The sequence below is a fragment of the Wolffia australiana genome, chromosome 3, assembly GCF_029677425.1.
Source record: "Wolffia australiana isolate 7733 chromosome 3, ASM2967742v1".
Classification (NCBI taxonomy): Eukaryota; Viridiplantae; Streptophyta; class Magnoliopsida; order Alismatales; family Araceae; genus Wolffia; species Wolffia australiana.
This window is the reverse complement of record NC_135837.1, coordinates 7312294-7336220: the sequence shown is the minus strand read 5'-3', so window position 1 is coordinate 7336220 and position 23927 is coordinate 7312294. Positions and strand designations below refer to the sequence as shown.

General features: G+C 37.2%; 2 protein-coding genes across 6 annotated transcripts; one reads left to right on the top strand and one right to left on the bottom strand.

The window, feature by feature from the left end:
* The first annotated feature begins 501 nt into the window (after positions 1-501).
* LOC144700819 (GTP-binding protein Era-like protein) lies at positions 502-9975 on the top strand. The gene is made up of 10 exons (XM_078572368.1): positions 502-867; positions 5082-5227; positions 5330-5470; positions 6326-6436; positions 6515-6640; positions 7444-7542; positions 7738-7839; positions 9108-9188; positions 9284-9400; positions 9776-9975. Exons 1-9 carry the CDS (start codon positions 522-524, stop codon positions 9368-9370), a joined length of 1239 nt encoding a protein of 412 aa, XP_078428494.1. The 5' UTR covers positions 502-521; the 3' UTR covers positions 9371-9400; positions 9776-9975.
* Positions 9976-12805: 2830 nt separating this feature from the next.
* Positions 12806-22743, bottom strand: ATJ1 (DNAJ heat shock family protein). Of its 5 annotated transcripts, none has more exons than XR_013580873.1 (19): positions 22455-22743; positions 22285-22384; positions 22057-22134; positions 21862-21950; positions 21640-21723; positions 21506-21544; positions 21317-21427; positions 21186-21227; positions 21011-21098; positions 18327-18403; positions 18159-18221; positions 17998-18070; positions 17509-17600; positions 16820-16891; positions 16290-16346; positions 14475-14523; positions 14301-14370; positions 14047-14128; positions 12806-13153 (listed from the first exon to the last, which is right to left on the bottom strand). XR_013580873.1 is itself a non-coding variant. In XM_078572367.1 (19 exons), the coding sequence occupies exons 1-19, from the start codon at positions 22530-22532 to the stop codon at positions 13126-13128; spliced, it is 1377 nt and encodes a 458-aa protein (XP_078428493.1). In that variant the 5' UTR covers positions 22533-22743; the 3' UTR covers positions 12806-13125. The 5 variants fall into 5 exon arrangements, 3 of the variants coding, with proteins under 3 accessions (XP_078428493.1, XP_078428490.1, XP_078428491.1); XM_078572367.1 differs by having other exon boundaries at positions 14047-14133; XM_078572364.1 differs by having other exon boundaries at positions 12806-13114; positions 14047-14133.
* Positions 22744-23927: the final 1184 nt, after the last annotated feature.

The window sequence follows — 23927 nt, the reverse complement described above, 5'->3', positions numbered from 1 at the left end:
TAGTTCTTAATTTAGATAGACTAGACATTAATTTTATCTTAATTTTTAAATTCACAAGAAAATAAGCTAGACGTTGGATTTATCACCATTCACTTGTCTATCTTAAGATCCCCTCACCTTGCAAAGTTATACAATAATCCTAGGTCTTAAATTGGATAGACTATACATTGATTTTATCTTAATGTTTAAGCATGAGAATAAACTAGACATGCTTTTATCACCATTCACTTATCTATGTAAAAATCCCCTCAACTGGTAAAGATAAAAACACGGATTTACCTCGTGATTGGCCACGCCTTTCGATCGAATCTGGTTAAATAATTATCTAAGTTCTTAATTTAAACAAACTAGGCCTTGATTTTTTTGCATCCCCTCACCTATCAAAGAGATACACTAACCTAAGTTTTTAATTTAATTTTGAGGATGGGAAGACTAATTTAATTTTAATCCGGAATATGTGAAAACTATAAATACTGGGACTTTCGAGATAATCTTGTTCTTGAGCGGGAGGGAAGCTCGAGATGGAGCTGAGCGGCCTGCGAATTCCCGCAGCGCTGCCATCGGCGTCGCGGGAGAGAAGGATTTCCAATTTTGGAAGCGGATTCCGTCGCCAGATTCTCATCGGAGCTCCGTCGAATTCCAATTTGAGAGTCTATGGCGGCAGATCGAAGGCCTTGCGCAGCGAGGTGGAGATGGAAGTGGATGCGAGTTCGACGAGTAGTGGCGAAGAAGCCACGTCTTCCTCTTCTTCATCTTCGTTCACCGCCGGTTTCCTTTCTCTGAGCGAGAAGCCTGACCGGAGCATCGCGCTGCTCGACGAGTACGAGATGGAGGAGCTCGATGCCCCCGATGGGACTCACCGGAGTGGTACTCATGCCTTTTTCTCATTTCCATGATTTAATTTACAATTTTTTGGATGGGTTTCTTGCGAGATCTTTGTTCTGATTTTGGGATTGGCCTCTTCCCTTATTGATGATGTCGCTGAGTATTGAAGGCCGCATGCTGAATGAATGGCTTATCCTTGTCTGAATTAGTTTCTGGTTTTTCCGAGTGAAACTTACGATCCAATTGATTATTGGGCTGTTCGAAAATCCATGCTTCAAACTCGTCTTCATCTACTTTTGTTGAAAAGAGATAGTGGTTGAATTTGACAATTCATTCATTGTTTAGTTTACGGTTGGATTTGACTCAGTTGGATGGTACCTGCTAATCATCGCCATAGTATAATGTGTTTCTAATGCCAATAAAAATGAACCTATCCAATTGTATTTTACATCCAATGGTCATGTCCCCCATATGGCCCCGAATGAGATGGCCACATACACATTCTTTGACTGCTGATTCTCGTACGTCATCTTCCAACAAGTTTCTTTGGTTTGTCTCTTTTTTCTTGAAATAATTGCTGCATAGTTCATTCCTCAGATCACCACCTCATAGTTTCCAAGGGACAATCTTCATGTGGGCGCCTTGTTGCATTGTTGGTTCAACCGTTTTTGCCGTTAATGCCGCCTGAATTGACTTCTGTGGTTGAGAACTAACCCTAAGGCAAGTCTCCTCGTCAACCACTATGCCATTAGCTCACTCCAGGTCTGGTATCACCTCCCCATTGAGTATCTGACTCCTTGCACTCTCATAGTCAGGATTGAGGTCCATGAGAAAAGAGAAAGCATCTGCTTCAAAGTATACACTCTCTCTGCAGAGTGAGAATCCTCAATTGACCAAAAATAATCCTTTTCCTTCCATATTTCCTTCGATCAACAAGCATACACTATTACTGAATTTTCTCCCTGATTGGCTTCAGCCAACTTCGCATTAAGGAGATATATTTTCCAATCATTATTATGTTTTGCATTGTCTTTTTGAATCTCCTCCCACAAGTCCTTCACAAGGAGCAGAAGGATTTGGTTCTGCAAGAAAGAACAAAGGTGCGAGTTTGCGAGTGGGAGCGGAGCAAAGGAGCGACGAGCAAAAGGGGCTAAGTGTAAAGAAAACCCTCTGATCCATTCATTTCTGCAAGGGGAAAAGTGTAAAGAAAACCCTCTGATCCATTCATTTCTGCAAGCAGGCGGGATCAAGAACAAAGCCCCCCTCCTATTCGAACTAGACCGGATGGCCTCCCTTTTCCTTCTTCCTATTTTCTTGCTCCGTTGCACCTAAGCGTCATCGCTTCGCTCCTGAGGCCCCCCCTGCTCATAAACTCACGCCTTTGGATATCCAAAGTAACAGAAAAAGTGCAAGAAAACAATCCCAACCATATTAAAAAACCGCTGCTTCAATTCAAACACTTGAAAACAACCTTGACTATAGGTCCCTTGAAGTTGAAGTTTCCCAGACTATTTTCTCTAACAAGGAACCCAACTGCCCCAGTCAGCGAATGTTGGGACAGGGCTTGGGTCCCAACCCTCTCTGAGATATTATCAGACCTTCGGTTTGAGGAGTTGTTGGGAATGCAGGAGATCCACCTACCTCTCAGCCCATTAGCAGATTATCGAGACGGATGGGTATGGCGGGGGCCACCTTTCTCGGTGAAGGATGCATACTTGAAGATTCGAGGGGTGGTGAGAGATGACCCAGAAGTCAGGCAGGCATGTCACATAATGCTGAAACTAAAGATTCCTCTTAAAGTGAGAATTTTCGGCTGGTTGTTGAGGAGTCGGAAACTCGTCACACGGGTCTATCGGCGGAGGTGGGCACCAGCGGAGCCCGTCGACTGCCCCTTGTGCGCTAGGGGCGAGGAAGACTGCTCACACCTTTTCTTCACATGTCACCTCGCTCAAGGAGTGTGGGCCTCGCAACAGATTTCAGGGGTGAATATCTCCTCGGACGACGATTTTTGGGCATCAGTCATGACGGGTGGATACCAGAGCAGAATGGAGTGGGGGAGAATTCTCGCAATACTGTGGGCGGTATGGTTTCACTGAAACGATGTGGTGTTCAAGGGAGGAAAGGCTTCAGTCGAGAGTGCCATATTTGACGTTGAGGCGCTAATATCTTTTTGGGGGCTAGGGGGATAAAAGCAAGATGTGCGGTCATAACTGTAAATGATGTGTACATGACTTTGTTTTTTTAACAGTGTCAGGTGGGCCACCGGTTTCGGGTGGTCTGCCCTATTTTCTTCAAAAAAAAAAAAAAAAAAAAAACCTTGAATATAAGAAGCAAAGAACTTAACGGGAACGATCGTTTCCGGGTTTCTTTTTTCTTCATTCGCTGTAACTTGACTTCTTCTGTTCAAAATAGCGTAACTTTCTTATGATTCATATGAATCTTCTATCCATACATAAGGAATTCAACCTCATCTCTGGGACCGTACTGCCAAGAATCCACTGTGAATGGGTGCCTCCTCTGCACGCCACGTCTTATGTGTGGATCGTCCTTTTTTGAGTGGATTCTCGCTGAAATGATCTTCCAGGAACCTTCCTTCAATTGACAGCTCCACAAGCTTGCTCCATTTGTAAATATTAAACCCATCAAACTGAGGTTCAATTTTCAGGAAATGCCTTCATTTGTGGCTACTGTTCTGCTGATTGAACTCCCTCCTTATTCTTTTCCATGATGTGAATATACTATATGGAAGATCCAGAGAAATCCAACAAGAACTGAAGGACCAAAACTAACCTTGACCGCGGAGAATGCAGGGAGAGCAGAGTCCAACACTTAATGAAATCTGCTCCCCTACCATGTAAGAAGAATGTTTGTTTCCCTCATCCCTAACACTCCTCTCCTTTTCTGACAGTGAAGCTCCTGTGGAGGCTATGGTTTTGAATGAACCAGAAAGGCCTTCTATTCTGCCCAAGGCGGTTTGAATACCTGCCAATATGAAAAGAGGATTGTGGACTTCACTGTCTTTTATTACTTCAGGTCAGAAACAAATCGACTGTTACATGGGGCACTTATAAATTTGACGTACTTACAACAGCTTAGGGAAAGAACATATGGGCCAATTATAGCATGAAGCCTATTTGCAGCATTAAAGATATAAAATAGCAATATGAAAGACATATACTTCTTCAGTCAACAGTTTCCTTTGGAACACACATCTATTGACTCGGAGCACGCTCTGCAAAGATTATATCTGGTCTTGTGTGGTTCGAGTAAAATAATTTTCCAATCAAAATATTATGAGAATTTTCATCAATGGGATAATTGTCCTCACATGACCCCAGTTTAACATTTGCATCTGTTGGGCTGACTGCTGGTTTACATCCCAATTTTCATGTTTCCTTGAACTGGTCATCGATGTGCTTGTGCTGCAAACCAGATACCTTTGTAGAATGGGCCACTTCAATTCCCAAGAAGTACATCAATCATCCGAGGACTTAATGTCAAATTTGTTAATTAGATACCAGCTGAAGAATGCTGTGACATGTGTGTCATCGACATGTACTAAGGTGTCTTTTTTGGCTTACGCACCTTCCCTTGATGGACTGAATAATAGGCAGGAAGAAGGGTCATATATATTTTCTTCTTCTAGATCTCCAGGTTGATTTGTACTTCTGACCTGAAGCTGTTGGATCTTATATTTAATGCTAGCTTTTAAAGCAAGTTGAATTCTAACACTGTTCAGTTTTTCCACTGGTGCGATGTTGACTTGTCTCTATCAGAAACATCACAGGCTTTGATATGTTTTTATCTAATTTTCTGCGCACTGGGAAAATATGGTCCGTTTTCTTGCGAATTAATTAAAATAAACGGACAAGAAACTATAATCAAGATCATCATATACTCATCTTTCGCAGGGAATCATCTATACTTTACTCTTTTATTGCAATGCCTATATCTAATTTGTATCAAATAATTGGATAATAGAGTATTTGTATAAATCCGTTTTTTAAACCAACAAATCTAGGGAATTCAAAAACAATAACCTGACTTATTGTTGAATAAATTTTCATGTGGACATAGAAATTTTCTGGTTCATGTGGACATGTCAGTCCCTTTCCAGAGTGAATTCTGATGACAGGTCCACCATTCATTTGCAAATTGATACGGTGAAGACCAAGTTTCCTTAATGCTAGGGTTAGTTCCTGTAAAGCTCGTTGAAATATTATCGACTAATTTTTTTTTGGTTGTGGTGTCAATAGGTTATGTCGCTGTATTAGGCAAGCCGAATGTAGGAAAAAGCACACTGTCTAATCAAATGATCGGCCAGAAGCTATCAATTGTTACAGACAAGCCTCAGACTACACGCCATCGGATTCTTGGCATATGTTCTGCTCCTGAATATCAGGTAACTTTTTTCTCCGTCTGATTGAGCTATTTGAAGGCCTCACAGGTGCTTCTTCAAACCACAATTATCTTTTATACGCCTATTTTTTGTATCTTATTATAGATGATACTTTATGATACCCCGGGGGTCATAGAGAGGAAGATGCATAAGTTGGACTCAATGATGATGAAGAATGTGCACAATGCTGCTATAAACGCAGATTGTGCTCTCGTGGTCGTTGATGCTTGTAAGGAACCCCAAAAGGTGTGCCTCTTGAAATATTTTTTTCATCTTAATTATTACATATTGTTGAAAAAATTATATTTACCAATTTTTGGGAAAAAAATTAAATGAAATAGTCATCATCTTCATTGTCTTTCGGCTCAGCCAGGATGACAATGATGAGACAACCAAATATTCGTTTTTTTTTGCATTAGTAATTCAAGTTTTCAGATATGTTTTGAGTTTGGCCTTTCGTTTGGAAGCTGAATCAAATCCCTCAAGATAGGCTGATGAGTGGACAAATTAGTCTTCTTTCATGAGTGTCTTTAGTTGTTAAGATACTGATACTACCTTCTCACCAAATATCAGATATATAGAGATCCAAGTAGCGAGATCACTATTACTGCTGAACTTATTGCAATAGAGATAATGCTATCGATTCACGATGAGAATTAGATTGACTGATCGTTCCGCTAAATCCTTTCGACAAGAAATGGAACAATAACCCAAGATCCGCAAGCGACCAACAACCAGAAACAAGATACAGTGTTTCTCTGGAAATCAAATGGGGAACAATAGAATGAAAGAACTCCCTGGAAGGAAGAAGGAAGTTGACACTGTCGTCAGAATTGGCCAACAGCCTGCGCGGGAGAATCTCCAGTCGCTCTGAGCTTTCCAAAATAACTTCTCGATGCCTCTTCCTTAGCTCGCCCTTTTCTGTTATATTGATTCTTCTCGCCTTCCCGCTCTTATTCTGTTATTCCCACGTGACGGTCAGTTCGCACGTGTGGTGCTATTTTCCCTCCTTCGCTTTGTTTGGTAAGTCCTGGTTTGTTGCTTAGCATTAGTGGACAACGTTTGGTTACTCTGCTTTCTTTTTCCTCTCATTGTGGCCAGATTGATGAGGTGTTTGAAGGTGTTGCAAATCTCAGGAATGATCTTCCAGTTTTATTGGTTTTGAATAAGAAAGACCTAATAAAACCTGGGGAGATAGCAAAAAAAATCCAGGTTGCCTTACTATCTTCCATCAATTTATTTTCCCATTTAGAGGCAATTTTTTTCCTTTAAAGATCGTATTTCTTGCAGTGGTACGAGAAATTCACAGATGTCGATGATATTATACCTGTCAGCGCCAAGTTCGGCCATGGAATCGACGATATCAAAGATTGGATTCTCTCTAAACTGCCTCTAGGACCTGCCTATTATCCTAAGGTTTGTGTGACAATTATGTATGAGAAATTTGTTTCTAATTAATATTTCAACGGAACATATATACCTTAATTTGTTCTAGATTACACGTATTTAATTCCATCTTATCCTTTATCCATGGCACTCTATTAATCAGCAGATCATATTAATTTTTCCCACCAGTTTCACGGAGAGTTGACTTTATGCCGTCGATAGAGAAAGGCGCTAATTTCATCAATGGACCTCCATAACTTTTTTAAAATAAAGTATCCTAAATTCTTATCAAAGGACTTTTATTTTTTGAATTACTAGCTTTTGATAAATCAAGATATGATGCTGGATTATGTTGCATGGTTTATTTGGGCGTGTAAAGACTTATGTTATACCATCATGCTTTCTTTAACTTCATGGGTCATCTATTGTTTATCCACGAGTGAAACTGTTAAAACTAAGAGAGTTTTGTTCTTTTTTTCTCTATTTGGATTTTTGTGGGACATGTGTGAAGGTTTGCTTACCCATAGAAGAGTAGACAAACCAAGTGCTTCTTGAATTTTTAATCTCTTTCCACTTCTATGGCCCTGCATCTCTCTACCCTTTTTCATCGTATTTTCTCCATCTTCCAAAATCATCCTGTATCGATTTGTACTCTTCTTCCTCTCACCTGTATTGATCCGCCTATTTCTATCGATATTCTCAACAAAAATGAACATGGTGATGTCCTTCGCTCTTCAATGATGCAGGTAGATTACAATTTTGATTTACAATTTCAAGGTAATAACTAGGTTTTCTTATTAAGAGAATTCAGCTGTCCTGAGTTTGATTTTCAGGACATCACAAGCGAGCACCCTGAGAGATTTTTTGTAGCCGAGATCGTCAGAGAGAAGATATTTATGCAGTACAGAAACGAAGTGCCTTATGCGTGCCAGGTACCTCTGTTCTATGAATTCTTTTTTTGTTTATAGAAATGCTAGGTACAATTCCTTGTGCCTTATCAGATGATAATGTAATAACAAATTAGGATATAGGCCAATCTTTATCATCTACTTCAGAAATATATTTTCCTATCCTGATTAATGGTTATCATTCCGAATATATTTACCACCTCGAGATTATTTTGGTAGGTCAACGTGGTCAACTATATCAGCAGACCCACCTCTAAGGATTATGTGGTGGTGGAGATTGTGGTGGAGAAGAACTCCCAGAAGATCATCCTCATCGGAAAAGTAAATTCATCTCTCATAAACTTGCATTACATATTATTTTAAAGATATTACGAAATATTCATCTTTCTGGGCCTTTATTAACTCTACCTTGAAATATTTTTATGCAAACATCCATCGCTTTTTTTATATATATATATTTTTTTTTCGTGGGCCTTTCTTAAACCTTTTTACATCGCTCTTTAAAGCTTTTAGAAATATCCATCGTTCTTAAACCTTCATTGCCTCACTGTTGAAAGATTTTACAAAATATTGATATTCTTGAACACTCATTAACTCTGGTTGGAAATAATTTGCGAAACATTCATCACTCCAAAATATCTATTACCTCGCTTTTGAATAATTTATCCACATTTTTACCCCTGTTTTGAAAGTTTTAACAAAAACCGGTAGAGAGGTGCTAAAACACACTTATTTTTGATACTTTGATATTCTGTCCATCCAATGCCCCTGACCCTCAACCCAAAACCACATGCTACCAATTTCTAAAATGTTCTCAAGCCTCAAGCCCAAATCAAATACTCACGTGAAGCCCTAAACCCTATGCCTTGAATTTCATTAAGTACCCAAGCGCTAAACCTAAACCCTTTGCCTGCATTGCATAAGTAAAACCCAAGCCCTAAGTTGATAGGGAACTCGGTCTGACATATTTGCAAAGGAGGAAGAAAAAGCAACATTTCACGCCTGGCTCTCCAACCCACGTGTGAGAGAGGGATGGGCAGGATCTGAAATAGACAACAGATGAATAGAGCTCTTCTTGAAGTTAGTTGAAGGGGAGGACGACCTCGGGCTGGAGCTCGGAGATTCTCCATTCCAGAAGGCTGGAAGACCGATTGGACTTGTCGTTCCATCTAAAACTCTTTTCATTTCCACCTGTTCTTCTCCCATTCTTCATCTTGCTCTCCATTACGCCTCTTGACATCATCGGATCACATACCTTCTGCAATTTTGGAAGAACACTCTGCTATTTCTGCAAATTCTTGAGTTCTTTTGAGAAGCTCAAAGATCTTGGAGGCATCTTCCTTTGCCAATTCATCGATATGCTCTAATTGAGGATATCTTAAGCCCAATCCATATAACAGGGACCCAAAACCCTTATTCCAATATCCTGAACTCCAAAAATTTATCTCGATACCCAAAATTGTACCCCAAGAACCAACCCTGAAACCTAAACTACTTACCCAATACCCTGAACTGCAAAAAGTAGACCCTAACTCCAAAAATTTTCTTAATTCAATTGTTGATGATCTGACTTTTGTTTTCTTGATCAGGAAGGAAAGGCACTCAAGCTTTTGGCTACAGCCGCAAGGCTAGATATTGAGGATTTCTTGCAGAAGAAAGTCTACCTCGAGGTTCAAGCATTATTATTTATCGTCAAATATTCAACTCTTCATAAAATTACATAAAAACGCTTATTGACTTTATGAACTGCCTACTTGTGCGGCAGGTTGACGTCAAGGTGAAGGAGAACTGGCGCCAGGACGAGGGACTCTTGAAACACTATGGATATGGTGGACAAATCCAAGCTCGGTGATGAGTTTTCTACTCATAATATTCGTGCTTGGTGAGTTTCACCACCATCTTTTCTATCCATAAAAGAAATAATGAGCAGATGTCACAATAAAAATATATACCAGTCCTTAACTTGGATGGAAAATAATTTTTAATCCAGATCTCATCATCTTTTCTGCTTTCCAAAAAAGAAATGATGAAAGAATAGAATTACATTCTAAAACTTAGATAGGATAATGAAGAATAGAAGCCAGTGCCTAACATAGATGGAAAATAGTTTTTGTCCCCTCTCGTTACTTCTCATTCCCTTGATTTTGTGTTAATGCCGTTGATTATATATTATAAATTTTGGGTAATCTTCCCTCTTTTTCTTAGAAAAAAAAGATTATTTGTTTTTGAGCTTAGAACATTGAACCTTTGTCCACAGGTTAGTGCTTAGAAGAATTAATTACCGCTGGAAATTTTCACTGCCTAGCAGTGAATAGACTGGGTATTCATCTTCTCAATTCTCAAATCAATGTTGGGGTTTATCCAGCATCACTGTAGCTGTATGGGTTTATTTTCGGCGGAAGGTAAAGAATCTTTGGCATTGAATTCAATTATGTCATTGCCTATGATTTTGTTTGATGACTTATTCCTTTCTGATCATTGCCTATAATTTGAAATAATGGTTAAGTAATAGCTGGGTATTTATTGAGGCATGTTGTTTTCTATTTCAAGCGTAACTATTTAAAATTAGTTTATGCCTTCATTTCCTTGGATTGGAAGCCTGAAGAAAGCCCCAATTATCCACACTCTCAAGAAAAAACCATGCTAATACACATGAGTGATTAATCATTAAATTAGCTCATATAAATTTCATTAAGTTGAAGTTCGAATATCTCTTCGAAACTAGTAGAAGTAATTGTGGAAGCAAGGATTTTTGATTTTTGACTCTTTGAAATTGATTTGATGAAGAGAACTTTGTTACACATAGAAAACTGCGATATCTATCAATGAGACATGGTCTTATCTTGTATCTTAGATTATGATTACAGTCATGTAGGTAATAAATGTATTATGTTATGCCTCAGACATGAAAAACAAATGGAGGACATTTCATGCTGTTTAGAGTGTGAAATAAGCTTATTTTTATGTTAAATTGGGCTTTATTTGGTATAAGGAACTGGAACTTATTTCCTTATTAAATTAAAGTTTCCAATTAAGAAAGATAAAAGGTAAATTTTGTTGAAAGATACTTAAATCTTTTCTAAGCATACTGGATATTGATGAGAGATTTAGGGCCATTATTGTTCTTGACTTACTGATCTTGGAGGATCAGTAAATTTCTTCATAACAAGGGTTATACTCTTTGCCCATTTTAAGAGTGAAGTTATGTGATAAATGATTCCCAATCAATGGTATTTTCTAAATTTATTTAAATGATAAGACTGTTCTTACACTGGGTAGAAGAATTACAGTTTCTGTTCTTAGCACTTAAAATTCTTACCGAGAGTTCAATGATTAAAATTTTATAGAATTATCTTAGTAACCATTAAGAATAAAAATGCAATACGTTAGATTTAATCAATCACTTTTTTCATCAATTCATACTGCTCAAATTAATGCCTTGAGCAAACTCCCATAGATATTCAAAACAATTTAGCAATAAATATAACCAGCTAGAACCGTTAAAATCACACTCAGGACCTGAGAATATCTTGAAAAGGGGGATGGATATAATCATAGATAAATTAAGAATTATTAAATTTTAAATTAAAATTCTATGAGCATATTATTACTGTTAGTCATCACCTACTTCATACGCTGACTTCATAAAATATTCATTTGCTAATTCATGCATCAACGATGATATTCTAGACTTTGGAATGTAGATTTTTTTCATGCATTAACAATTGTAAGAATATGAAATACAAGTAAAAATATGGGTCGATAAATTCGAAATAATGAGATGAAACTGAAATAGTCTATGAGGAAAGGGAATTTAACGCTTAGTTAGAAAAAATATTAATGAAGATATTCCTATAATATATCAATCTGGTACTTCATCCCTACTCTTTAAACAAAAATCAACGAAAGACTCGAAAGTAAAAATGTTGAGTTTCAGATCTAATAACATTCACTATCTTAGTCGTGAATAGTTTCAATTAAGATTTTTCTTAATGTGTGCTGTAAGATATTTAATATATTATCCCAGATAATTCAGTCATTTGAAATAATGGTTAAATTCTCTCCAATATAGTCCCTAGTAAATTTACCTATTCTGGTGCGTCACTTATTTATTTGTAACTGAGGAAATGACGTCCGTGAAAAATTCGAATACACAAAAATTTCATACAAGTGCAATAAGTTGGAAATGAATGTACATCGTTAGATAAAGTATCCAAACGAGATGATATGAAAAACTTCCTTTCACAGCGTATTGCAGGACTTCAAATTGGGATTATTTTTTTAAAAAAATACTTTAAGTTGGGATTAATACTATTGGGGAGGGGGAGGTTTGGGAGGTAGCAATAACTTTTTTTATCTTCTTGTTTTCATTTTTTATCTCTTATAGGTTTATTTTCAACTAAATATTAAATATTTCTTGTTCATCCGTAACATGGATAAATCCATATTGTATAAGAATTCAACGATTCTTAATAACTCTATTTGAACATATTTATAAGTTGAATATCATCACATAAATATCAGTATTAAATATGTTAAATTTATTTATCAGTGTTTATTATTTTATGTTAGGGCCACTTTAAATCCTCTGGTTAAACCAAACATATTTAAATTGAACATATAGTTTACACTAGCTATAAAATAAAATAAAATTTATTCTTAATGTTAGACAAAGACATTGATATTCACTCTGATATTTGGATGAAAAGCTCTAAAAATCTTATTTTTTATTGAAATGTGTTTAGAATATCTGATTGCACAATTGGTAACTTGAAATCTTTGGTGAAATAATACCTTTTTGGCAATAATTTATACTATTTATTTCCTATGTACTACTAGCCAAGGAATTTATATTGAACTTCTGTTTCTTTGTTTACATTCTATAGATCATACAGAAATTATAAAAGACAATCTGAGTCACTACTGTGAGAACAACCCTAAATGAGAGATAACTATTCAACATAAAAAATATTTTGTTGATAGTTAAATATTCAGGGATGTCATCATCCATGCAGTTACCATTTTGTCGACAGTTAACATCATTTTAACTGTTTTTCAGGTGTCAAAAATTTCCACAAAAGTATATATCATATTATTCTCCCTGGCATCTCCAAACTCAAGGACAGCAAGAAACCACAGAGTAACTCTGAAGTTTTATCCAAGTCTCCAGTCTCAGAAACAACAGTAAAGCTTTAAGTTGTACAGTGATTTATGAGAGTATGACCACACTCCTTCCCTGAAGCATATCAACTAAGGATAATGCGTCTAGCATTCCATTTCTTCAACATGCCCAAAACATCAGAGGTTTTTATAATTGGCCCAAACCAAAAAGAATGAACCCATTGATTTGTATATACAATTGATGCCATGCCAAGATATTTACAATCAACAGGCTGATATCACCATGGAGTTGATGGATGATATAACAACATTCACATTAGAATAGATCCACTTGATCTTCTGAGGCTCATAAATCTTCTTTCCAATGCCCATTATCTCTGATCAGGGCAGGTTCTGAATCACTAGGATCAGGATTGTGATGGCCATAAAGAAGAGTAGGTGCCTATCCCAGCGGTGGTAGAACAATGGGTGCCACCTGTAATAAGTTCAACCAGTAGACAGCCGCTCATCAAGCCTGTTGGTCATTCCGAAAATCATCATCACGTTCTTGCCCAACAACATAATAGAACTAGTAGGTAGCATGATCAATAAATGATCATCAATAAAGTCTAGTCTATGTTAGAAAAACTCAAAGTGAAAGATTTTGAAGACCAACGAAAATACATAGTGGGGACCTCTCTGATGATAAATTTATACTTTCAACATGTAAATGAGAAGTTTAGTCAAAATAAAATCTAGTTAATCTAAATGAAATTAAGGAATTTGAACTGGGGGAAAATATGGATGGTGAATGCAAATAAATGAAATCCATGATAACTTTCATAAAAAATAAATGCATGCCATCATGTCCCCTACTTGAATCAATGGTTGTCCCTTAGTAATGACGTGCAGAAGTTATTATCTGGGAGCTTCATTCGTTTGAGGTCGGTTTCAGAAAAAAATTGTCATGCAACGACCAAAGAATCGAAGCAGCTTAAAAATTATTCCATAGACAACATCGAATTATTATCTAGTCATTACACCCTGCTTTGATTACCTTAGTTGTACATGATTTTCCTTCTCTTTATCTCTATCTTCTAAATGAATGGCAGTTTTTCGTGCTTTTTCCGATGCCATATATTTCACCATCGTAACAGCATCAAATCAACATACCCCCCCAGAGATTTTCGATGTAATTTTTTTTTTGTTAAATACCAGCCACGATTTTCGATTTAATAATGTCAAATCTTTTATTTTGAAAAAATAAAAAATCCTTTATTTTGCGTTTATAATAGTTCCAAAAATTACTCTGTCGTCAAGAATATGGTATATATATATTTCGAAAAAAAGAATATGGTGTATATCATTGGATGAGATTAATGATTTTGTCATCTTTTTAACTAGAAGCAGAATTATACGTGTACTAACCATTTTGTTTCAAATTCTTGTCGCTCAAGAATCTCTTCCTCCTTGGCAAACTCTTCCAGCAGCTCTTTCTGGCGATCACTCACTGATCTAAAAACCGCACAAAAAGCAACAAATCAACGCTGTCTGGACGGTCGTACCCTACTGTATCTGAGCATTTGAATTTACAGTTCTCATATGATTTCAATCGGAAAAAAGACGGTGGCAATGTCAATAAAATTTTAAGAATATAATGCCATGGACAGAAGATATCTTACAGGGGAAAATGTATACAGAAGCGCACATACTGGTCACCACGGTCTGCAAGGCCAAGACTTTGTGGCAAACCTGGAGAAAAGTTAAGGACGAGCAGGCCATAAACAATGGGCCTTGTTAATGGAGATAAAACTTTACCAAGTAAAGTAAAATAATCGCCCATATGGTGCACAAACCTCTCCCTCTGAGGACTAATAGCTGCCCCGGCTGGACTCCTTTCGGTATCTGTGGACAAAACACGATTATAGGCCCCGTTTGTCATCAAATTAATAAAAAAAAAATTTGAAAATATAGGATCAGAGAGAGCAAACTCATAAAATAAGAGATTTTGATACAAAATGAAGTTTCAGAAATCAACAATTAAGACTCTTCCCTTTCCAGTAGAGGCTCTAATGTAGGTTCGTATAATGGAAAGGAGGTAGAGGAGAAATCAATCTAGAAGAAGGGATCGACTATGGAATGGCCAACAAAAGATATGTGAGGCTTGTCAGACAGTGGTTGTGGATCGACATCTTATTTGGTTCTTGAATGTAGGTTCAAAGATTATTCAATCCCACAATGATTATCAAATTCCACAACGATCTGTTAAATCTGACAAATATTGGCACCAGTCACGACAAGTAAATTACCAGTTATGTTAGCGGACCGCACATTCTGAGAGGCATATGCATTTTTATTTATGTTTATATTGTAAATGCGTCATGTAATGTAACTGGCCCACGTTATGTATTTTTAATTACTAATTTCTACGTGAGGAATGAGTTACTTGAGTTTATCGGGCCTTGGCCCACTTAAATGTAAACTGGTATTCAAACCAGCTCCTGCCACGAATCTGATTGAGGTTTCCGTTTCTAAACCCTTATTGGACTAGGGAAAGGCTGGAGGCACTGAAGAGGAGCAGAATTCACAAATATATTTAGAGATAATTAAAACATGAGAAATAAAAAATTCGCGATAAAAATGAATTATGTAGATTAGCCAACAAACCTATCAGCCTAACTTCAAAAAATCAAAATCATGCATATGTGCTACAACTAGTTCTGATGTCTCTACCATCTTGCAACTATCACGATGGATTCGAACTAGTTCCCGCAGCATAAATCTAATTATTTTCAATTCATAACAAGATTGTTTAGCTCTTTGTAACGATTTTCTGAGGGATGGAACGATAATTGACCCAATCCATTGATTTCTTGGATCCCAATACTTCCTTAGATTGACTCCCCGATTCTATTGTTATTGACAACGTGAACTTCTTGTCTCCCTGCCTTGCTCAATAAACAATCAGATATTACTGCCTCATGGTCAGCCAGGAATATCTGACTCATAAACCTAGGGTTTGTTACTGTTAAGGATTAATGCACTAACCATGGGCCTAAGGCCATGTAATTGTAATAGAACTGTTAGGATATTTAATAAAAGAACTAATGACCTTAGGATGCTGCTAATGGACCTCTGCAAGGCCCATTAGCAGCCCAGTAATGGCCCACTAAGGGCTCATTACACGCCCACTATGGGCCCACTAAGGGCCCACTGAATATCAGGCCCAATCAGGGCCTGATATATTCTGGGCCTGTTCTGGACAGGCCCAGCCTCCAACGGCTAGTTTTTTAACTAGCCGTTGGACCCTCCAATGGTCACTTTTCAAAAGTAACCGTTGGAGGGTTACTTGTTTAACAAGGAATTACTTGTAAAACAAGTAACTCTGTCTGAAAGGGCTTTTTGCCCTGGATTAATTCTGTATATAAGGGGAACTATGATGCAGTAATAGACATCTTTTCTTGCCCCAATCTTATGCACTCTCTCTCTCTCTCTACTTTATCTCTCCTCGGATTACCATTATCACAGTTACTATTGTTTCCATGAATGATCATATTATTTAAAATAAGAATATGTCATGTTTCTTACCGGGATTTTTTTCGATGAATATAATTGAGTACTCAATAGAAACGCACAACACAAGGTAAGACAAGCAGTGGTAGGTGACATACCTTCAATTCCGTCTTCCCCATTAGAGTGGGAACTTCAACAGTCCCTCCAAGTATGGCCTGAAGAATTTTTTCCGTTGACAAATGAACCAGGATTTTGAAGATAAAGCAAGAAAAATGCACAAGTCTAAAAGGTGTCCCGTATGGATTTTAATAAATGAAAATCGAAGCAGTGGACCCAACACGCAGGAAGCTAAAAAAATGGTCATAAGGGATATTTTATCCCACAGTCTTGAAATAACTTTTGGGATATGTTTTTAATAAATAGAAGCAAGTGCCAATTAGTGAAGGAATAAAATGTACGCTTACAATCCTCTTACAATAGTATTTGAGGTGAGCAAATGCAACGTAAATCCTTAAGGGCAAAGTTATGTCTATTTTCCGATCAACTCGCCAAGGAATAATCATTGCCTTCTGATAAGGCGAATTTTTGGGAAGAGGTAAGTAAGCCGGTGCATGATAATTTAATCCTGATTAATTTTCATATCATTGTTATCATACAATTATACAACAAACAGGATGAATATTCTTGCCTGCGTAAAGCTGATTTTTGAGTCTACAAAAATATCAGCACCATCCCTTGAAAAGATTGGATCTTTATCAACCTAGACAAAAGCAAAAGGATATATGTAAGCAAAGACATTATATGGGAAGACAAATTACAGAATTTGCCACTGGGAGAAGATGTTTTTTGACAACCAGTCAGAAGAGTGATTGTAACGGCATTTTGAAATCAAGAAAAAGTTACTCAATTACTCCCAAGATTTGAATGAAACAGTTCTTAGGAGATAGTATTAAGAATCTAGAACATTAGTAGCCTCATGTAAAGCTGAATGATTTAGTTTCATCATTGGAAAAAGATGTCAGCAAACTAGAAATAGATCGTAGGCTTCTGAAAAATATCGAGAGCTCAAGAGCTCTAGACTTAAATTCACTCAAAACAAAAACAATACAAAATAGAAATTGTACCTGCAGCTTGAAATGGAGAAAATAGTCATTCAATTACCTTAACATTAGGACGAATTAGTTTCAACAGACAGCAGAAAGGATCTAGAACATTAGATTAAGGATGTAACATAAGGTTGGATGATTTAGTTTCCCCATTGGATCAGCGTTTCAGCAAAATTTTCTTACATAATAGGCTTCTAAGGAATCTTCAAAGCTCACGAATTCTAGACTTGATTCACACAGAATAATAACAAAAAAATGGTTGTATTCATACTTTAAGCCTAATGAACAAGTTTCCTGGCTGCACACCAGGTCCACCACTGTTCCCTGCCTTCAGAACTCGGATGGTATCCCCTGAATCCACACCTATAGAAAGGAATAAATCAATGATACCAGCAATGATACTGATGATAATATATCCTAAGAAATTGAGTCAGGCAACATCTTGGTACTGGGGCTGCCTGAAGGAAACAACTCCGAAGAAGAATCTTATCTAAGATTATTCCTTGACTACTTTGACAGTTATTTACTTTATTTACATCTATTTATGTAAATAACTAAGATGAGGCTTCCGTATCTGATACATCAATCATATCAGGAGGATCATTGATCTCAGGAGATCTCCCTCTCATTTTTCAAAAAAAAAAAAATACTCTTAAGGTTTGCTCTTTCAAGTACGACTGAGCTAACAGGAGATCTTCCCTATTATAGAAGTTCAATTCTTTCATAACATCAAATTATACATCAATTGTTGTCTCCCTACCTGCTGGGATAGAAACATCAACACTTTTTGTCTGCTTTACTACTCCTGATCCATAACACATGTTACAGTGGTCCTGAAAATTGCAAATATTTACATTATCATCATCATCAAAATAATCAATGCGTCTCATTAGCATTATCAAAATTTCCATACATCCAGACCTTGATAATACGTCCAAGTCCTTTGCATGAACTACATCTCGAAGTAAATGGAATCACCGTTACCTGATGAGAATGTGAGCATTCAATAACCAAAGAAAATCTCCTTCGCAGAAAAAAAGCAGTAAAACTTCTTCTACAAATGAATGATGTTACAAGTGTCAATCTCACCCTCCCAGTGCCCCCGCAAACTGTACAAACTCTGAGCTGAGCATTTTTTGGATGTCCCCTACCACCTGGAAAAAGTTCTCATAAAGGCCCAAAAACAATGGATGGTAAAAAAAAGGCATTTCAGAAAAAAAATGAGTCAAGGAATAAATATCGTACTCAAAAGATGGAGATGATGACAAGGGAAGAAACGCAGAGAGAAAGAGAGGCTTCAAACAGCGAAAAGGATGTGCCACAGAAGAAACATTTAAAATAAAAATCTGACATTTGAACACTAAATGAACTAAATCTCCACATGGACAAATAGGGTTTGCCAACAACTAGTCTGTCATCTATGAGGGACGATTAGGACAACTCATCATCCTTTTCCTATGTCACAACAAAATCATCATTGATATCATCATCTAGCCACAGACGAATGATGAGGATGATAACAACCCATCATCACCCCTAGTCATCAAAAAAGATAAAGAAGAGAACCATGCCAAGTCGTGATCGTAACTGTCCACAACTTGCGGACATAGGACGATGACAGTGACTGAATTGTCACCACCATTATCACCTCACAGAAACCAGTCAAAAATTACCCAGCACCACCAGACCTATGAGGACGTTAAGGGTTTCAAAAAGAACAGACCATCACACGTGTTATTTTTGAGTTGGAGCTGGTTTGAATACCAGCATTACAAGTTAGTAAGCCAGGCTCACTAATTTTAAGTCATTATTCTACCTCAGAATAAGTGACTAAAAGAGAAGTAAAGTGGGACACTTATAAGTTATAAATCACCTGGCTCACTCATAAAAAGAAAAGATAAAAGATATAAAATAAGGGGTTGGGCAACATATAACACATACAGACGTCGGTTAAGATATCTACTGTCTGCTCCAAAGACCCCACAAATGATGAATGAATAATGCCTGCATTAATATTTTCCTCAGTAAAGTCCCCATCAATCTCCACAGGTTTGGTTTGGTTATGCTGAATCGGACTGTGGCCATGACAATTGTGGACTAGTGATCACAGAGCATTTTCATTCCATTTTGTGCAAAAACCTTCATGTCTTTCAGAAACCGTTTGATACGATCCGAATGATAAACCATGGGAGGCAAAAAATGAAATGGGGAGATTCGTGTCATAACTCGCCTCCAGAAGCACATGCTCCCAGACACATCTGCAGTGTGTTCTGTCTGTACATAGGTGAGGAAGTTGCTCCCACAAGTGTTTGCCCGTCCCAAGCCCAATATCGGCTGACGATATCGGGATGGATGCTGAACCGGATCTCGGAATGGGCTATCCGATATTCTGCTACACCGATATTTCATACTGGTTTTGAAGGGAGTGAATTTGGGTTGATCACCATTCTCAGGGGATCTTCCCTCTTTTCTTCCAAAAAACATATTGGAACTCTGGACTACCACCTTCTGACAAACTCAGAACATAATGAATCTGAATGGTTTGTTCAAACAAGAGATATATCATAGCAACATATCGTATTACAAGTGGCCCACTAATCTTAGGTCACCTATTCTCCAATGTAAAGAGTGACAAAAAGACATCATGGTGGGCAAATTATAAGTCATGTGCCACACACTCACATAAAGAAAGTTTAAAAGAAATAAAAGAAAGGGCTGGCCCACATTTAACACGTGGGCGACCTACAGAGAGTTAGAACGATTAAAGAGAGACGCTAGTCCCTGGCTAACAAAACCTTTTTTTCTCGATGACTGTGAGGACAAAGTTACCCTAAGCTGATAAAATGATAGTTTCTCATGGATGCCAGACATTATTGGTTCCATCTGTACTAACTTTTCAATTGAGAGTGTGCAGAATTTAGACGAACAAATAGCACTAAAAGATTAAACAGAGAACGTAAGCTACGAAAGTTTCATTTTAATAACATTTAGATGCTCCATCATCAATAGGGGACCCTGATTAGTTGGTTCTCCATGAACATTTTGACAGTTTTCTGACAAGCTCCTGCATTGTATCTAGAATGAAAGACAAGGAGAAAGAGAAGAGAGAGATGAAGAGTGGAAGAGGAAACAAACACTACAATTAACGAAGACGATAAGAGAATACCAACTTCGTTGTCTTCTCTCCTTTCTTGAAAAGCTTAATGTGGGTCGTACGCCCCCATAAAACCTAGATTACCTCAATGTCCATACTACCCTTGAGTGCTGTATCGCATTCATTTCTTCACTGGGTCCTTATTCAAAATTATTGCAATAAACTATTATCCTGTCTTGTGTAGAATTCCATTTGGAGGAGATAATAAGTGCGAGAGAGAGAGAGAGCAGGGAAACATGAGGAACCCTGCCGTCCAGGGAGTGGGCCAAAGAGAATAGAACTAAACTCAACAGACTGGAGGTTTCCTTGCACTAATATAGGGATAGGAATCCTAAGAAATGAAATTAAAAAAAAAACCCTACAACTAAAAAATATTGGAATTCTGCTTCTTCCGGTGATCGCCTTTTAATCCATTTTTCAAAAAATATATAAATATATTGGAATGTTGGACTAACACACTGCGGCAAACTGAGAACTTGATTAATCTCAATGGTTTGTTCAAACAAGAGATATATCCAAGCAACATCTCTTATTATTTTATCTGATTCGCTACTTCAATTTAACCTGGTGCATTGAAGTCACATAAACAAAAAATTGAGTTAAATTCGATGTTACTTACTGCAGGAATCACACGGTACACCAGCAGTAAAAGAGATACTTTTTGTGCAGCCTTTGGCAGCTTCAGAAAAAGACAGTAACAACTCCACCTTGAATTTAATTTAGGAAGGATGGTTCAGAAGTCGATAACTTCATTATGATTCAATCAAAATCAAGATAAAATAATCTAACGAAACCTGAACATCAGCAGCAGATGCTTTTCTATCGTCTTCAAATATCTGCCAAATACATGAAAGCTCAGATTTTTTCCCTAAATAGCTACAACTCACCTATGTGAAATAACTCCAGCTGAATAAAACATAAATACCTCTGAAAAAATGTTGTAAAATGTGTCCGAGAAAGGGCCACGGCTTTGGCTGTTGAATTCACTGGAACTATAAAAGTTGTATCTCTCCTGCCGTGTCCCGCTGGAAAATTCCTACACTTAAAACGTCATTTAAATAAGAGCCATACTTTATTTACTACTCAAAAAAACGAACCAAGAAAGAATATTTACCGTATCATATTTGGCTCTTTTATCCTTATCTCGCAGAGTCTAGAATGCATGTTTCAGAGTGCACAAAGTTAACAGAATAACAGATTTTGAATAAGAAAAAATACTGGATCCATCTAAGTATTCATATCTTTTACCTCATAGGCTTCTCTCAACTCCTGAAATTTTCTCTTTGCTGAGGGATTGTGCTTATTTGCATCAGGATGAAATTTCTTTGCTAGCTGTCAAGAACACCTCTCAGGCGCAACACTAAGATAAGTAGGAAAATAATTTTCCTCAAAAAGAAAACTGCGTAGGAAAATCCTTCCTATAAATCAGCTTGATCAATGAAAATTTTGTAATTAAAGCAAATAATTCACCGCATGGAAAGCTTTCTTGATATCATCTTGACTGGCATCTCTCGGAACTCCCAGAATTTCATAGTAGTCAGATCCAGCGAGAAGCACCCCTGTATGAAACACAACATTACACAATTCAATCCTCAGGTCCACGATGATCAGCAATTAATCTCAAACAGAAACATTATATACATAATTTACAGAAAAAACGCATACCAGTCGCGCGAAAATGCCTCTTGGTCAGAAATGTTGCTCCAGGCCGAGAGAAATCCTGATGTCTTACACAATTTATAGCTAGAACAAGATAATTCACATGAATTAAAATGAGCTTCAAAAAGAGAAAATAGCACTATATTCCTAATTAAGAGAATGAGATTAAACAAAGAAATGAACTTCAAACTCTCTTAATAATCGAAAGGTGGAGAAAGATAGAGGAGTAATTACGATGAATTCGTCGGTGAGAAAAAGCTCTGACTAGAATCTGAATCCCTTCCTGGAGCTTTGAATCAACAGCAGGCAATCCGTCGCTCGTAAATGCCGGAAACTAGAGAAAAGAAAAAAAAACCGTCGGAGAAAGAAAGATTTTTTGTTAAAGGGCAAAATCAAACACTCACCACCGAAGCTCGGGAGAGAATGCGAGAGCAACAGCCAAGGGAAAAAAACCCATCACGCAAACTGCGCAATCTCCCCATAAAGAACAAGAAAAATCGCCCGGCAAGCCCCAATAATCAAATTCGAAGAAGAGATGAAGGGTGCAAAGCGCTAACGTGATCTCATAAGAGACCCATGTTCTTGATTGTTGGAAGAAATCATGAACTTGGAGGCGATCTTACAGTGAAGGGTGTTGAACAGATCGCAACACATTTTTTGTTAGGAAGAAAAAGGGAAGAATAAAAATTTTGGTGGGTTTCCTCTTTATGTAGCGCATGCTCTTTCCCATATTTGTATAACAAAAGAGTGTATTTTCCCAGGAATAAATATTTGAATAAATATTAGTGACCGCTTGTATATTTTCCCAGGAAGAAATTATAGAAATGATTGATGTAGATTATCAAATCTTATCTCCAATTACTTCAATTAATTGTTGACTATGCATTGATCTAGTCATCAAATATTGTTTGGAGGTCAGAAAATTGGCATTACTGGAAATAAAGTATGCATAAGATTATTGTAGAATATCAAGTTTTATCGCCAATTACTTGCATTAATAGTTGACAATGCTTCCAGTAATCAAACATTGGTTTGGGAGTGTTACTGGAAATAAATTCTGGATATGATGGAGGTAGATTATCAAATCTTATCTCCAATTACTTCCATTAATTGTTGACTATGCATTGATCGAGTCATCAAATATTGTTTGAAGGTCAGAAAAGTGGCATTACTAGAAATAAATTATGGATATGATTGATGTAGAATATCAAGTTTTATCTCCAATTACTTCCATAAATTGTTGACTTTGCTTCCAGTCATCAAATATTGGTTTGAGAGTCAGAAAAAATGGCATTACGAGAAATAAATTCCGGATGTGATTGACGTAGAATATCAAGTTTAATCTCCAATTACTTCCATTAATTGTTGACAATGCTTTGAATCATCAAATATTGGTTTTGGAGTCAGAAAAGTGGCATTACTAAAAATAAATTATGAATAGGATTGATGTAGCTTATCATGTCTTATCTCCAATTACTTGCATTGATGGTTACGTATGGTTTGCGTCATCAACTATTGGTTTGGAGGTCAGAAAAGTGGTGTTACTAGAAATAAGTTCGGGATATGATTGATGTAGAATATCAAGTTTTATTTCCAATTACTTGCACTATTTGTTGACTATGCTTTGAATCATCAAATATTGGGTTAGGAGTCAGAGATGTGGCATTACTAGATATAAATTCAAGATATGATTGATGTAGAATATCAAGTTTTATCTCCAATTACTTCCATTAATTGTAGACTATGCATTTGATGTAACACGGCCTGCCGGGATCGAGCGGCTCGTGTTAACACCACAAGGAATGGAGGGCGGAGCGGCGGAGCGACAACACGGGGCGGACGCTTCGATAGTGGTTGCGGAGTGGGCCCGTGTTCGT

Bases quoted from the DNA above. Each gene is read 5' to 3' on its own strand.
- ATJ1 (XM_078572364.1), bottom strand. From the start codon at position 22,532: ATGGGGAGATTGCGCAGTTTGCGTGATGGGTTTTTTTCCCTTGGCTGT. The intron at 22,385-22,454 runs GTGAGTGTTTGA...TCTTTTCTCTAG, and splicing joins TTCTCTCCCGAGCTTCGGTG to TTTCCGGCATTTACGAGCGA. The intron at 17,601-17,997 runs GTAGGGAGACAA...TCCTTTCTATAG, and splicing joins TGATGTTTCTATCCCAGCAG to GTGTGGATTCAGGGGATACC.
- LOC144700819 (XM_078572368.1), top strand. From the start codon at position 522: ATGGAGCTGAGCGGCCTGCGAATTCCCGCAGCGCTGCCATCGGCGTCG. The intron at 6,641-7,443 runs GTTTGTGTGACA...TTTGATTTTCAG, and splicing joins GACCTGCCTATTATCCTAAG to GACATCACAAGCGAGCACCC. The intron at 7,840-9,107 runs GTAAATTCATCT...TTTCTTGATCAG, and splicing joins AGATCATCCTCATCGGAAAA to GAAGGAAAGGCACTCAAGCT.